This window comes from Gopherus evgoodei, chromosome 6, assembly GCF_007399415.2.
Source record: "Gopherus evgoodei ecotype Sinaloan lineage chromosome 6, rGopEvg1_v1.p, whole genome shotgun sequence".
NCBI lineage: Eukaryota > Metazoa > Chordata > Testudines > Testudinidae > Gopherus > Gopherus evgoodei.
In genome coordinates this window covers 33,297,750-33,315,002 of record NC_044327.1, presented here as the reverse complement: position 1 = coordinate 33,315,002, position 17,253 = coordinate 33,297,750, and the positions used below count along the sequence as shown (strand labels likewise).

The following is a 17,253-nucleotide window of genomic DNA, read 5'->3' as shown; positions in this document are numbered from 1 at the left end:
TTATTTGTTAGCCAATCATTTAACTACTAACTTCGCATATAAGCAGCTAGTGGGAAGTTATTTCTCTCTCTCTAAGGGCTGAAAATGTGAGTGACAGAGCACTCTTCACCATTTTCTGTGACATAAATTGAACCTAAAATACAAGTAGTTTGGGTTTAAAAACAAAAAAAGAAATGCCAGGTAATAGTGAAACAAAACAAAAAACACCCTTCAGGCTATGATGTCAGATCTAAGCCAAGCAGCATTACACCTGTCTGTGCTTGGACGAGATATCTTTACTCAAATACCTCATGCTGCAGGAAGTGATGTTGATAGATTAGTAGTTAGAGGAAACTATCACCTACTGTATCAACATCTAGGGACATGGTGGTAGGGGACATTGAAATTGCAGGAGAAATGTAAAATGAGATCTTAATCACTAGTGATGATCATAAATACCATAGGGTTTTTTGTTTTTGTCAGAATACTTAATCCTGTTGTCCTCATCAAATTCCAATGGGGATAAATACATTGTGCCTACCACAACATCCACCTGATACCTGTCAGTGTTGGTATTCTTCACTTCCTGTACTACAATGTATAGTATTGCTACGAGTGTTAAACAGGAACCACGTTTAACCCGAGGTAGCTACACTTCAGAATATATAGGCTGCATAGCCTCAGCCTCTCAAAAAACTTTGTATAAGGATCTCCTTGTGAACAGACCTCTATGCTGGCACAGAACCCCACTGATGGAGTTCTCTGCATTGGTACATGGGTCTTTCCACCTGATGCTCCTTGCAGGATTGCCACATTAGTTTTGTAATGTGCTTTGGGATCTTTTGGGATAAAGTGTGCTCTATGATCAACAGTATTTGCTAAAATAAGAGGGAATTGTTCGATGAATATGAAAGAAGATATGTTTTAAATATGGTTTCAAGCAGTTAGATCATAACTACACTCTTGAGTAAGGGAAATAATACAACAAATTTTAATAAGCAAGCAACTAAATAATGCTAAATAGATGAGAGACCTCTAGAAAAAATCATTTGATCACCTAGATGTTTAAAAGCATCCCACAAAAATTATTGCCTCAAAATATGTTTAACGTGTGACCATTAAAAAGGCAAAGACAATGAAGGACGAAAATAATACTTGTGTGTCAAGTGCATAAAAAAAATCTTATTTACAGATTGTTGGAAAAAACACAAAAAGATGTTCTTTTAAAAATAAATAGTTAAGATAACATCGCCACTAACTAACAAAACAACTTTTGTGCAATAAATGAACAGCTTTAAGTACTGAACAAAATCATAGAGGAACACAAATACACAATAGCGCAGATATGCCAGAACATAAATCTGCTGTTTGCTGCCATATGTTTTAGGCACCAGGCAAGACAACTTTTCAAAGCAAAACAAAAGAAGGACCTTATATAAACACTAGCTTTGATTTTTTTTTTAAAGGCAGATATTTTAGCTTCTAAAATTAATAATTTCATTCCAAGCCCTCTTATTTTACCATGAATGCCATCTCATATTATGCCAATTGTCAGACTTGATAGGGGCGATCACTGCAGGATTTCTAAGTAAGGCCTTGATCCTGCAAAGTGATTCATGGAAGCAGACTTCTAGGCCTATGCACAGACCCCACTGAAGTCAATGGAGCTCTGTATAGGAGCAGTCTCTGAGTATGCATCATATCGCAGGGGCAGGGCCTGAATCCATGCGTTTCTAATAAATTGTGCATATATTATAGTGTGTGTGTGTATATATATACACACACACATATATAGGTCCAAATCCTACAATTGGTTACAGTAGCACAGACCCTTATGAAGCCTGTGTGGACACTCACTGAGTCAGCAGAATCCCATCAGGGCTTAAAAAACTGCTCTAATTGCAAAAGAGGCTTATGAAATGTAACTATGACAAGAGCTCTTCACACTGCTATGGCCAGTGAGCAAAATTCTGTCCAGAGCTGCACTCTGCAACTCTATTGCCTATAATGAGTACAGAATTTGGCCCAGTGACACCGCATTTTCATTTCTTTTTCTAAGAATTTATAAAAGTTGACCATAAAACACATTCCAGGATGAAACCTGGCTGATACTATTTTGACCATTACACTTTTTTTAATTTTTAAAAAAATTGTTTCAAGGTGGAAACCCACACAGCTATAGCTATAGCCCACACAAATGCAAAACAAAAGTCACATTGTTTAAAAAAATAGATTCAAGTGATAAAATATTGGCAAAATCCCTAAACACACGTCTGGTCATTAAAATCAACAAGAACTGCCCAAGACACCAATTCCACAGAGAGAACTAAATGGTCAGGCTATTGACATTACTGACTTCAGCTGTACTCTGTACAGGCATAGGACTCTACTCACTTCATTGCTGAAGGTATTTCTCTTTTGAATACTAGCATGACACAGTTTCATTACTTTAAAATGTTCCTGCAGAATTTTCAAGGATAGCTTATTTCTCCTTCATTGTCAATGAAATGAAAGGTAACCTGTGATTGTTCTGACTTCTCTCTCGCCTATTTTTTTTTTAAACAGGAAAGACAGCAATTATTGGGAAAAATTCTGGAGTGGCAGTAAGAGTGGGCAGAAGTTATCAGCACTAAATGAGCAATAACTTGAATTGAAATAAAGAGTTAATATGAATCTAGCTTCTTACTGGGAAGGTCAATTTCAAACAGATTAATAATTTGAAAGCCTATATATTGTCAGCCTAGGCTTTTAGAAGCCAAAAACTGGATTATGTTCCCTCTTGATAACATCCACAGGAGTGGGCTCTGGAGGAGGAAATCTCCAGAAACCCTTGTGGAGCTCCACTCAACTCACTCCTTTGGAAGGTGGAGGGGGAGGATTAACCCTCATCCCTCACTGAAGAAATCCTGGATTCCCAGTGATCTGCACTGATATCTTCTCCTTGACAGCAAAGCCAAGCTCCCCCGGTCATGACTGCCCTTGTAGAAAAATGGCTGCACTATCTTTTCTGCTTATATTCCATGGCCATATGCCTAGCTTGCTCACTTCTCCCAGCCTCTCACCTCCCCCAGCACAGACCCAAGAGCCACAGAGATGTTTCTGCCAGGTGGGGTAGGATGGTGCTGCATAAGTAGGTGACTCCTTACCCCTCCCATGTGGGATAAGATAGATCTGTGTCCAAAGGTTCCCCTCAGCTCATGGATATTATGGGTCATGATCTGGTCCCAAGTACATTTTCTTTTATGAGGCCAAAATATACAGAAATAATGGATGTGCCAATTTTATTTGGCATTATAGTTTCTTTGCCTTGCTGGAAAATGCTCAGGATTAGTTGCTTGAGGATAAAATCTCTGAGAAAACATAGCTTTAAAAGGATACCTAAAAAGCATTTAAAAAAACAAAACAAAATGCCAGGTGATACTACTCTAGGAAAGTCCATATTTTATAAAAATTAACAATATCAGTCACAGTCTATACTCTTGAGATGTAGTGGCTCAGAAAATATCTAATATTGCTACAGCTAGTATCCACTTTTTCACAGGTTTGAGGTCAGACCCTAAAACTTCACCTAAGTCTGACACTAGGCAGGCTGGTTGCAACTTGAGACCTGTTTCTAATATACACAAAAAAAAGGCTGAAATAGTTTGCTCAGCCATTAAGGGTCCTAACAGTACTCCCATTGAAGTCAGTGGGAGCTGTGCCATTTACTTTAACAGGAGGAGGATTGGGCCCCAAGCTCCTGATCCTGCAAATACCTATAAACATGAATTGGTTTTAATGGGACTATCTGCAGGCAAGTGTCACTGACATGCTTAAATATTTACAGGACTGGCCCTAAGTAACGGAACAAAAGACTAAACAAAGTCACTAGGGTGTGATGCTTTTTTGTACTCCTACTTTAATAATTATACTATAATAGTGTCATTTTTACATTAATGATTTTAGGCTTTGAGTTTAAAATATGTACTAAACTATGAGATTTTTAGAAAACTCAATAAAACCAATTTCTTGAATTTCAGAGAGATTGAGCATCTGCAGCACCCACTGACTTCATGTGGAGCTGAGAGTCCTTGGCCTTACCTTGATGGGAACAGTATTGCCGATTTTTGGAAAGTGGCTCGTGGTCATGCTGAATGATTCCTTTAATAAAAATTTAATATGGAGTCTTGTGTACGTACAGCTGCTAACAGGTGGTTTAAGGCCTAAAGATTCACTAAGAAAACAGATTACTACAGACTCTTCTGTATTATTAGAGTCCATCACTTTAGCTCTCTAAATTGTCATATATATCAATGGCAAACATTTGAAGAACAAGAGGGAAGGGGCAATTCACATTCCCCTATAATAATAGTAACAGTCTCATTTATAAACAGGCAGGAAATGTATCGTTAATTCATCCTAGTGTTCCTAAATCCTGCAGATACTGTGACCTCTCTTGCAGTTAGAGCAGTATATAATTTGCCTTTTTGCTTTGCAGGATTCATGCAAGTATTTCCTCCAGGTTTGATCTGTGTGGGATCAGACGTGAGTTTTGCTTTATAGATGTAACACCATATATTTGCTGAGGTATGCTCAAAACTCAGCTAGCTCACTTGAAAAGTTCAAAAATTTGACAAGTCTTTTTGACAAACTTGGACAAACCTAGGTAACTTTCAAGTGGCTGGGTGGTTTGTTGTAAATATTTTATGTAGGTCTAATTTGACCTACATTTGTGGTCCTAGGCAAAATTAGATGAAGTAACGATGGAATTTCCCCTGGGCTCTGAATATCCTGGGTTTAAAATAAATTATTATAGTGTCTTCAGTTTGTGAAACCGCTTTCACTTTTTAAGGAAATGTCTAGATGAATGAAATGAAAATACAGTACTGTACTGACGATCATAAATTCCCGGCAAAAGTAGAAGCCTTGATTCTGATCTCAGACCCATTTTTAAACCAATGTAATTTCTCTATTTTATTGACATACACTGATATAAGTGAGATCAAACCACAGCCTGTGAGGCATGGCAAGTGCACCAGTGCAGAGCAGCAGAAAGTAGGATCTGAATTTCTCAAGTTTTGCAACTACTGTATACATATAAATCCATAGTAAGGAGAACAACTTCATGTAAATCCTTCATTTTTAAAAGTGATAAAAATACAAAAGTAAAATTATTTAGGGCAGAAAGGGAATTTGTTAATTATATATTACAGCAGTTCTTCATTAGTGTCGATTTTTTGACAGTTGGCTCAGCCAGGTTGGTTACGGACCCTGTGTCTTCATTGTCACTTCTTTTTCGCACTTCACTGTAAGATAGCAATGAAATAAATTTCATTCACCAAACTGTATCTTGGTATTTCTACTCAAAATATCAACAAAGTCCTGTGGCACCTTATAGACTAACAGATGTATTGGAGCATAAGCTTTCGTGGGTGAATACCCAGTTCGTCAGAGGCATGTAATGGAAATTTCCAGAGGCAGGTATAAATATGCAGGCAAGAATCAGTCTAGAGATAACGAGATTAGTTCAATCAGGGAGGATGAGGCCCTCTTCTAGAGGTAGAGGTGTGAACACCAAGGGAGGAGAAACTGCTTTTAGTCAACTACAAAAGCTGTTTTTCCTTAGCCAACTACAAAAGCACTTTCTCCTCCCTTGGTGTTCACAACTCAGCTGCTAGAAGAGGGCCTCATCCTCCCTGATTGAACTAATCTCGTTATCTCTAGACTGATTCTTGCCCGCATATTTATACCTGCCTCTGGAAATTTCCATTACATGCCTCTAGAAGGTGCCATAGGACTCTTTGTTGCTTTTTACAGATCCAGACTATCATGGCTACCCCTCTGATACTACTCAAAATATGTTACACAGAGTAATAAAAAGGAATGCACTGCCCGCTGTCAGCCACTGCTTTATAACGTAAATTCACAAACTGTCTAAAAGGATAAATGTTTTTAGTTTATGAAATCAATAAAGGATTGGGACTGAGTGACATTCCCTATAGTTTCTGCTTTGGAATGGCAGCAATAATTCTATACAAAGTGCTCTGGAAAGTGCAAAATTAGCAGAAGGAATAAGCATAGTTGTTATGCAAAAACTATTATATAACTCCAATTTGAGGTCTAGACAATTAGTCATGTTTTCTATTCCTTTTTAGCCCATTTTTCTTATATTTATTTCCTCATATCCCAGAAGAGGAAAGCAAAGGGCTCTAGATATTCATATACTAAAGTAAGAAACTATTATACAATTATAAATCTATTCTGAGAAATAGTGCATATCGTTAGCCACTTTGTTACAAAGATGCTTGTAACTGATTTATCTGTACATGTGATTTTCAATTTTGTACCAGTATTATTAATGTGTCTTGTAAAGTCCCAATTCTCAGATCGAGTAGTTCCACTGAAACCAGTTACTGACATCAATATTGTACTACTTAAAATGAGTAACAGTGGCAGAATCAAATCCTAAATACAGGTAACATGGGTCTGGAAGTCTAACTTTCCCATGAAATGTTAAGTTAAAGATGTTACTTCCAGGAAATGAGAAATATTAATCCCCGAGTATAACCATCCATCTCAAACCAAACTGTTGGACAGCGTCTGGTGCATCTGCCATTGCTCTCAAATATAGCAAATATTAACAGATCCCTCAGAAATGAACTTTCACTAAGCCAGTGAACAGACTAGTTCAAATCATATATTCAAGGTATTGTAAAGGGGATAGGCAAGATGGGAAGAGCAGTTTGTCCCTTCACAAAATTGAACTATTATAATCATTGAACTATTGTAATCAAATGTTGCCTTTAACATGTTTTTTCACCTGTGATTTAACATTATGTAACTGTGCTGTAGAAATTTCTAACAGCACAATGCACTGTTGCATTCATAGTCAGGTGCCTGGAAATGAGTCACACAAGTTAACAATTAACTTTGTATTGACATTTGAATATAAATGAATGACTATACTTCTGCTACACCTGTTCTCACTGGAAGTATAGGTATTTTTCCATTTTCTGACCGAACAGATAGCATTACTTCTTTCCAATAATCCAATTTTTTATTCAAGCTATTACTGTTAAAAATACTGTCGCATGGAATAGCCAAATATTGACCTTTCAAGTCAAAAGATTTGATTCTCACATCAAGCTACAGAATAAAAACAAATAAATATGACGAGCAATTGACTCCAGTTTGGAGCTCCATGTATTAAATGTAATACATATTGCTGATCCTTTAAAAATTATATATACACCAGTAATCATAATTAATACTAGTTTGGAAACTGTAGAAAAATTGCAATGTTTTGGTCAGAATTTATAAAGTACGTTCAAGATTTGCTAGATGAGATTTCTTTTTATTTAATCCAGATGTCTGAATTTTAAATAGTTTAGAAAAAAGTTACATTCAGTAGAGATCAAGGAAAATGTATGTGATTTGTCTGTAGCAAAATCATATATGATACAAAACCAAACGTGTCTTCAGTGTATGAAAAGATTAAAAGAATAAATGCATGTATCTCATTAGAAAGTATAATTTATCAGACATTTTTAAAAGAATGGGATCCATATTTGAGCTCCACTTTAACATAATTTTGTCTGCATATATGTTAATATTCTTTTAGTGTTTGTGGTGTAGATTCTTTAGTCGTTTGTTTGATTCACTTATTCAACTATGAATCCTGTTTTATGTTTATTTTTAAAGGATTTACAAAGGCACATATATTTTATTTACAGAGTCCTGTTTTGATCTTAGTTGATTCCAGTACAACAATTTTCAATGTTAAGTATCTATATTCAACAGAGATATATTTATATACATATACACATAATTTAAATGTTTAGAATATAGATATTTAACACTGAAAATTGTTGTACTAGGATCAGCTAAGATAAAAATGAACTCTATAAAATAAAATATATGCCATGTAAAACCTTAAGAAGCCTGTTTTACATTTATTTATAAAGTAAATATAATATATATTAACCAACAAAGCTAGTATTTGATATTAGAAACATGACTACATACCGAGCAAGATGAAGAACTGCTTCTACAATATTAGATCCATCTTTAGCACTTGTTTCACAAAAGAGTGCATTATAAGTCTGTGAGAAGAAAATAAAAGGATCAGCTACATTGTCTATTGTACAGTTATGTCTAAATGTTTACTCCAAATGATTTCCCTGGAAAGTTTAAGAACTACTGAAGAGCAGATTTAACAAATTAAAGTGAACAGGATTTTTTGGTCCTCTTAATACTTTGTAGATGTTAGTTTTAATACTACAGAAATAAAGTACCGGTAAGTTGTTTTCAGTTTTATAGCTTTTTAAACTTAAGAGTGTTTAAGATATGTAACTGATTTAGGAACAAATCCCGGTCCCAAGGTCTGGCCTGAATAATCTTGACTGCGAGGCTATAAACCAGCAGCAGAAGCTTTGAAGCTGTTACTGGAGCTTACCCTCTACTTACCATATTTCCAGAACCCCTGACACTTGGTATTTAACTACCAAGCTACATTAGCATCCCCAGCTCTAGGCCCACACACCTTTGCACAGAGAATGACCACTGCTTCTGCACTGTCACAGATCTACCAACAGAGCAAACTCTTGCTCCACTGCTGGCTAACCAAAAAACCCTGCCCCCGGTGGTGTGGGGAATCCCATAAAAAGCAGCTCCACAGCAACCAGGATGTGCAGATCCACTGTACAAGTTCCTGGAATCTTGTTTAAGTTTTCGTATGCAACAAATCACACCAAAACTGCTGCAGTCATAGCTAGAGTGGTACCGAATTACTTAGGCCTAGATCCTTTAAAGTATTTAGTTCCCCACATTCTACTGATTTCAAGGAGAGGTAGGCAACTAAAACCTTTGATAATCTGGGCTTCAGAAACCAAAATACTTCAACTTCAGAACATCTATGGGTACAAGAGAAGCAGAAGCTAGTTTCCTCACATCCTCTCAGTTAGGGCCAGCTCCAGCGTTTTTGCTGCCCCAAGTGGCAAAAAAAATGTGGAACTCTGGCCGCTGCTCTACTGCCAAAGAATGAAGTGGAGGCAGCAATTCGGCAGCAGGTCCTTCCCTCCGAGAAGGACTGAGGGACATGCCGCCGAATTGCTGCCGAAGAGACAGACATGCCGCCCTTGCTGTGCTGGTGCCTGGAACCGGCCTTGCTCTCAGTCATGTGCCCACACTTGTAGTAGAGTCAAACATGAACTCATGCTCAGTGAGCAAGATAAGTCTCATACTTAGGGTAACCAGATATCCTGATTTTGTAGGGTCGGTCCCGATATTCGGGGCTTTGTCTTATGTAGGAACCCACTGCCCCCCACCCACCCCGTCTTGATTTTTCAAAATTGCTATCTGGTCATCCTATTCAGACTCATGAATTTCTTGACCACCTTTCTGAGAATGTCAAGAATGTGCCAATTTGTGATGACGACTCTGGACTGAGACAGCTAACTCATTCATAGAGACTAGCAAATAACCATTATTTGGTGACATTTTTCAACCCGATCAAGTATGCATTACCCATCCAAGGACAAATTCCATCTTGGTGATTATAAAGTAAAAGACTCTTTGCTTCACAATTATTTTTGTGAATTATCCAGACCTCATCTTAAAGTTTTTAAGAGGAGTTGAATTTGAAACAATTAGATATAGGTCTTACCATGGCCAATTTTTCTCCATAGTTGATTGATACACATTTTTGTCCTTGTTCTGAAACTGTTTGGCGAAGATCTGCCTTGTTACCCACCATCATGATTGGAATATTCTCGTGAGTTGCATCCTACAATAAATATATTGTTTATTTAACTTTGAAAAATTCTGAATACAAAAAAGGTCAAATATATCAGCAGGTTATTGGAGCCCACATCATATTAATTACTTCACCACCAAAACATCTAAAACCAATGCAATATTAACGCAAGAAATTATAGTTAAAATATGTTGAACACCAGTCATGTTGAACACTTTGCAGATAAAACAATGTATATCTTAAAATAGCCATCTTAATAGGGAACCTACCAGGAGTGAATGCATTTCCAACAAGAACTGTATTTGCTAGATAATGCTTATGGAATCACTCTGTCCATTATGGCTCAACATGGACACATTAGAATTGGAAAAGGTATAGATAAGATAAGGACAACAAAAATTATTAGGAACACAGAACAGCTTCCATCTGAGGAGAGATTAAAAAGACAGGGACTGGTCATTTTAGAAAAGATAAGACTAAGTCGGGGATATGATAGAGGTCTATAAAATTATGAATGGTGTGGAAAAAAATAAATAAGCAAGTGTTATTTACCCCTTTGCATAATATCAGAACTAGGGGTCACCTGATAAAATTAATTGGCAGTGGATTTAAAACCAACATAGAAAGAAATAATTTCTTAACATAGCGCAGCGTCTACCTGTGGAACTCATTGCTATGGGATGTTGTGAAGACCAAAAGTTTAACTGGGTTCAAAAAATAGATAAGTACATAGCTGACAGGTCCATCAATGGCTATCAGCAAAGACGGTCAGGAAAGTAACCCCATGCTCCAAGTGTCCCTCAATCTCCAACTTCCAGAAGCTGAGACTGCACAACGGGATGGATCACAAGAAATTGCCCTGTTCTGTTCATTGCCTCTGAAGCATCAGGTACTGGCAATTGTCAGAAGACAGGACACAGGGCTAGACAGGCAATTGGTCTGATACATTATGTCCATTCTTATGTTATTTTGTATGACACAATTACCCCTAGAAACAGGGGCTAATACAATTTCCATGGTAAAAAAAGCACTCTAAGTGGCAAATGAAATTTTATTCTAATCATCTTCCTTTCTATTAAACACCTTTGGACAAAGGAGGGAAGCCCTTTTTATTAATGCAAATTAGTATTCAGGTAACACAAAAGGGTGGTAATAAGATAAAGCTACAGGGGAAAACACTGCTGTGGATAATAGGAAAAATGGTGGTTGTACAGGAAGAAACACTGTACTGTGGCAGAGACCACAAGGAAAATCGAGCTTGTTCCCATAAAGTATTTGAAATGGGTGAGTATTACATTTTCAGATCAAAGGGAAGTGAGATATTCAGACAAGATGGGGGGGGGAAACAACATGAAATGGTTGATTACATGGTATTTTGTGATACCAAACACCACATTTCATCAACTTTAATGAGAGCAGAGAAGCTTGTGTCAGGATTTAGTTTAATCTCTTGTATTCTGACAGCAGTGCATCTAACTTGCATTACTAGTGGAAACTGCATGTTGGCCAATTCTGCAACGCAACCACCTTAATGCAGATTTAAAAACAAATAAAACAAGTATCCCTAAAAGGACTCCATGGTTCTGACTCATACCAGAGTTCTCCCAATGGAAATGCCCATTTCCTAATAAAAAAATATTAAAATGACTACATAGTAAGTGTACTTTGCAAATTTCACACAGTTAAGTTCTTACCTCAATCATATCCACCCATTCTCGTACATTAAGAAAACTCTTTTCACACGTCACATCATACAACAGTAACACACCATCTGCTCTTCTAAAATACGACTTGGCAATACTTCGAAATCTTTTAGAAAAAAAATGATGTTTGAAACATTTTAAACACAGATTAAATATTACTATAATTAATAGTGAATCATTATTGTATTAGCTTAGTCTGTTTAATACCTGTCTCCCCAAAAGCCTTAAGAAAAATGTGACAAACTTGCATATATTACTGAATTCATATAAAGTTTTTTCCAAATTATTTATGAACTTCTATAAACACTCCATTAAAACCAGCTGTATCCTATACTGCAGTCAGACAACACTTTGCAGTAAACAGCAATGTACATGAAGGACACTGTCTTCACACTGGTGTTTCGATGATATGGTAGCATGTTTATATTCCTGTCTGAGAGGCAAAGTTCATAAACACAGTGGGCCAAATTCATTTCTAGTATAATATCTCTGAAGTCAATAAAATGGGTGTGGAATACGAAACCAATGGATTTACAACAGGGATGAGTTCCTCAATTATAGAGGGCTTTTTTTTCTGTAAATGTACTGTGGCCTATTCCAAAACTAAGATGACTGACAAGACATTATATTGCACATTTGAGATCTTCACGTAATGAAGAAGAATGAGTGGGCCAAACATATCTTAACTTCCTATTCCACACAATACACCGACTTCACTCAATGCAAAAGTAGATAGCATGCCCAATACAAATTCTACTGAAGTGAATGGAAAGATTATGACTGACTTCAGTGGAATTAGCTCAAGCACCTTAATATACATACAATTGTGTCAGCTAAAACATATTGGCTCTTTGCTGTCCAGGATCTCATGGGATTTTATTGGGTTTATAAAACTACACAGATAGTTTACAGATCTATTTATGAGAATTCAGCAACTTGTGCAAGTTTATCATGCTTCTCTTAAAATATCACAGAAGAGACAATTGGCTGTGCTCAATGGGAATCAAGGTCAAGGACCCAAATAGGAATTTAGGTCATTGAACACCTTGTAAGACTGAGCCTTTACAAAGGTAAAGGTCTGTAACAGCAAAAGTAAGGAAGGGACGGAAAAGTAAAAATAGGAGAAATAATGTGGACAAGAAACTGTTACTATTTTTCTTGCAACTAGGAAAAAAGTCAGATGCTAATACAAATTCTTCACTAAGAAACAAGTCAATTCACATCTACATCCTAGTAATCTGTTGAGCATTACTAACCTCTCCTGTCCTGCTGTGTCCCATAACTGGAGCACTGTAGGTTCTCCATCAACAACAAGCCTTTTCATTTGAAAATCAACTCCTTAAAAAGAAATATAAGTGTACAAAACTAGTCAGTGGACATAATATTGGCTTTGATTTAAGAAGTACATTACCAACATCATTACAAATGAATAACAGTGTGATATAGTTCAAATAATAGGCTGTAACAGCCATTTCAAATTACAAGTCATTTAGTACATTGTGAGAAAAAGCTCTAGAGTTAAAGCACCCCAAAAAAACACAGTAATCCCCCAGTGTATTATGGTGCATAATCAATTGGTTTTAGGGGGAAAAAAATTAAAACATCCTCTCATGCATTTACTCAGGAGTACTGATGCAAATTTCACATCATAAACAAAAAGCTCCACATGTTACATTATAAAAGCCTTTTACAGAAGGACAGAAAATATTTTGTATAGTAGATCTTATTCCAAACAAGGAGCAAACAAACAAAAAACCCTCAAACCACAACAAATAAACACACAAGTGATTTGATGGGCAGACAAAAAAATTAAGCTTTGAACTTAATATAACTATAGTAGTTCATGGATGTGATAATATAGATTGGAATGTTGAGACTTCCAAGCTTTTAAAATACCTCCAGTTGAATTTGAATTAGAGCTATTCCAGGCTTTACAAACATTTTGAACAAGAAAGGATGAAGAGAAAATGATATGAAAAAGGACAGAGATAAGGGTTGGGATCCTTAAGTGTCCCCCTTCCGCCTGCCCACTTGCAAGCCTGTTTAGGATTCTGGGAGGGTTTGATATATGTAAAGACCTAGATAATAAGAGGTACTGGTAGAGAGAAAGCAGTTCTGAGTATAAGTATTGTTTGGAGAAAGTAAGTTACTGCACAGTGGGTGTGGCAAGGCTCCATTTTGACCGGACCAATTGGAGATGAGCTGGGAGAAGTGAACTAGCATAGACGCTGCCTCCCCTAATACCAAGGATGACACCAGAAGGAGAAAGTTTGCCTGCTGAACCCTCCTAGCATGAGGATTAAAAGGACTAATTAGAGGAAAAGGGTCAGTTGGAGGAGAATCTGGCTGAGGCTCCACTGGTGACCTAAATGAGGATGTACTCCAGATGAAGGACTCCTGGCTTAAGGAGAGAGTTAATAACTTTTGAATTAACTAGAAGGCTGGGGATCCTACTTTAAGGAGAGAGACAGAGTAACTTCTTGAAGTACACTCTGTTCCAGGAGGAGAGCTGGGAGTTCCTGTCTTGAGCAGAGAGACCTGTGTAATTGCCTAAATTACAACCCTACTCCAAGGTGGGAAGCTGGAGACTTCTGACTTGAGGGACAGGAAGTGACAATTTAAAGTTCAACCCCAGTTCCAGAAAGGAGGCTGGGAGACCACCAGAAGAGGAGTAAGAGACTCTTATATGGATCCAGAGTGGGGATAAATTGGGGAAATTAACAAAGCAAGTTACTCTTTGTAGAAAGTCTTAATAAATCAGACCCCAGGAAGAGGGTACATGGTTTTGAACCAATCTAATTTGCTGAAAGAATCCCAGGGGCCCTGAGCGCAGTACAACTGCAGGGCCATGAGGGGCCACAAGGGGTGTGCTGGCGGGTGCCAATCATAGCAGGAAAAAGATAATAATGGAAAATTGAAAGAGGATTTTTTTTTGAAGTTGGTTCAAGGATCCTGACACTGCAACCCCTACACACAGATTTTAATGGGTGTCTTTGTGCAAAGGATGTTTATAAAACATGGAGCATGTTCCTGAAGATAAACACAACCATTTAGTTTCCCCAACCTAATACACATTTAGGCACCCATATGCTTTAGATCTCAAATCCTTACCCAGAGTTGCACTGGTGTTTCCTCGAAATTCATTCTTGCAAAGTCTCATAAGGAAACTGGATTTCCCTACTGCTGCATCTCCAGCAAGAACGATCTTGTAAGCCTTCTCTGAATTAGGGTACTTCAGGTTACAGTCTATTGTGTCTGTCTAAATGCAAAAAGAGCCCACCAAATCCATATTAAAAATGAGAAAAAAATTGCAGTATAGTTAAGTATGTCAAACTAAAATATAAAATTGCTCTGGACTGGTTACCTGTGGCGAGAGGGCAGGGAGACACCTCCTTGTTGAAGCACTAGAGCTGCTTCGACTGACTGGTTGGGAGGATTTCCAGTCTTCTGCTGTACTGCTGTTGTCAGGGCTATAAGCCTCTTCATCCCTGATCTCCGGAACCTGCAAGTATCAGCAAATTTTACTATTTTTGTAGTATCTCAAATCAGAAAAAAAATAGTGCTTTGCAGTGTTATGTATCTTGGAATTTTTCCCCTCAAAACAAATATCTTTCTCTACTTTAGTGTTCTCAAAACCAATCAGTGCCAAATACCCAGTACTCATAAACAACCCTATAACATCAATCTGGTTTCCAGATGTAATAGGAATAAAAGATTTCAGCAAGGAAATTTTCAGATCCAAAAGGATTACAATAAACAGTGAGAAAAATTACTTGAAAAGTTATGAAAGAAATATTTAAATTAAGAAGCTGATAGCTCAAACTCACCGCAGTTGACAAAGTCACCGCAGTTGACATTAATTGGTACCCTTAGCAGCATTCTCAACACAAAGATCAGGGACTGAAAAGTCAGGGAGACTGAGCTACTTAGGAGCCAGGAGGCCAGGATTCTATACCCAGCGTTGTCACGGCCTGACAGTAAGTCACTACATCTATCTCCATTTCAGTTTCCTCTTAGTCAAATGAAGACAACAGTGCTTTCCTACGCTGTAAAGTTTTTTGAGATCTCTGCATGTAAAATGTTGTAAGTATTAATAAATACTATTATTATTCTCTTTTCACATCACTGCCAAGGCACATCAGGAGGCTGTGGGTGATGTACTACCTCTTTGTATCTCTTCTGTTGATAAGAGGAGGACTTTAATCTTCAGGGCTAACAATTTATCAACTTTCACAAATATTAAATTCACTTTTACAAACTTATGAAAAGTTATAGCTTCATTAACGGATCTATAAAACCAGTTAAAATGGGACTGTTTTTAAACCACAGAGTGTTCCCTTAAACATCCACAAAAGTATCCTATTAATTCTGTTTTAATGCTTATAACCCAGGTAAAGACAATGTATGTTCCCCGACTTATGTGAAAAAGATAGATTTCACTTTACAAACAGGGAGCTAATTTTGCCTCCAAACAAAGGTGTCTCTTAGCAATGCAATAAGACTGGAGCTTACATCTGTATCAGAAGCATCACCACCAGAACTGTCCTGCATACAGTGTGGCCTTTGAAAGCTTCTTTGATGTCTCCATTCCACTTCTGAATCATATTCGTTTGAGTCTCTCAAGGTAGACAAACCACTGTCAAAGCAGCTTTCAGACAAGCTATCAGCATCACAGTTTATGCTTTGCAGAGGGTCACAAAGGGCTAAACACTCATCTTCATCCACAAAGGAAGAACGAGATGATCTGGTGACAAAAGTAGGGGGTAAATAGGCTTTTTACAGGATCTGATTCCCCAACAAAATAAGACATTTCACGTACACATTTTATTGCCCTTTATGAAAGAAGGATCTCTTTTTTTTAAAATCTCCAATAAATGAATTCCTTAATTTAGATTCTTAGCAGTGAGCACCCAAACAGTTCATCTAACATGCCATGGTGAGGATGTTGTATTTATCCACAGTCTGGCATTCTTATTCTTAATCCAAAAGGAAATGGTTGTTAAAAAAAAAAATAGAACATTGTACCATGAATATATTAAAAACAGGGCAGTAGAGATATTAGTCCATCCCAGGACCTAGAAAATGGTCTCAATATACTGAACCTGAATATAAATGGATGTATCCAGGTTTTATTCATAATTTATTGTCCTGCAAATACCTATAACTGTGGAAAAGGAGCAGCAGAAATCACAAGCGCAGCAACAGTTGAAGAAGCAATGCAGAAATGTGTTCAGTTCCAGTTTTAGATGTCCCATACATCATCTTTTGCATAACAACCAGAAACAATTGGTTTCTCGTAATGGGTTTGACTATCGCCTCCTCTCCAAGACAATGTTCCCCTTTGATTCTCTTTTCTTTTCCAAGGCTATTTTTGTTTTGCTTTGGGTGCCATGACATACAATAGGATACTCAAATGGCAGTAGTGTCTTTCCTTTTTAAGTTAATTTGTACAAAAAGGGGAAAGGAAAAGAGAGAGAAATGGAGAGAGACAAAGAGGACAGCCTTCAAAAAAGGTATTATGGTCTCCAGCCCCTATCTGCAGCAAGCAGGGACAGGAGCAAAAAAAAAAAAAAAAGTAAAGTGGGGGTGGGAAATGCCTGAAAGTAGTAGAGTTAACTTTGCTCTATCTTATAGGAGTAGAGATGCAGGACATCACAGTCGCAGCTAATATAGCCAATGGCAGCATTGTTCCTTGTAGAGTTTAGTGCTCAGATCACTTGGCAACAAGTGTGCAGCATGGAAGTATAGCCTTCTGTGGGGCTGTCGTTTCTATTCATTGGGATTCACAGGGTTGCCTACTCCCATATAATTTCTATCAACTACCGGTCAGCAAGGGCA

At 37.3% G+C, this 17,253-nt stretch overlaps 1 protein-coding gene across 1 annotated transcript in view; it reads right to left on the bottom strand.

Annotated features, from left to right (window-relative positions):
- Nucleotides 1-1,742: 1,742 nt before the first annotated feature.
- RASEF (RAS and EF-hand domain containing) overlaps nucleotides 1,743-17,253 on the bottom strand; it is a 50,133-nt gene continuing 34,622 nt past the window's right edge. Inside the window, exons 10-17 of the mRNA XM_030567718.1 lie at nucleotides 15,928-16,159; nucleotides 14,780-14,917; nucleotides 14,527-14,674; nucleotides 12,672-12,753; nucleotides 11,407-11,521; nucleotides 9,623-9,742; nucleotides 7,984-8,060; nucleotides 1,743-5,264 (exon numbers count right to left, since the gene is read on the bottom strand). Of these exons, the coding sequence (XP_030423578.1) occupies nucleotides 5,159-5,264; nucleotides 7,984-8,060; nucleotides 9,623-9,742; nucleotides 11,407-11,521; nucleotides 12,672-12,753; nucleotides 14,527-14,674; nucleotides 14,780-14,917; nucleotides 15,928-16,159 (1,018 nt within the window). The 3' untranslated portion in view covers nucleotides 1,743-5,158. The remainder of the gene's footprint in view (nucleotides 5,265-7,983; nucleotides 8,061-9,622; nucleotides 9,743-11,406; nucleotides 11,522-12,671; nucleotides 12,754-14,526; nucleotides 14,675-14,779; nucleotides 14,918-15,927; nucleotides 16,160-17,253) is intronic.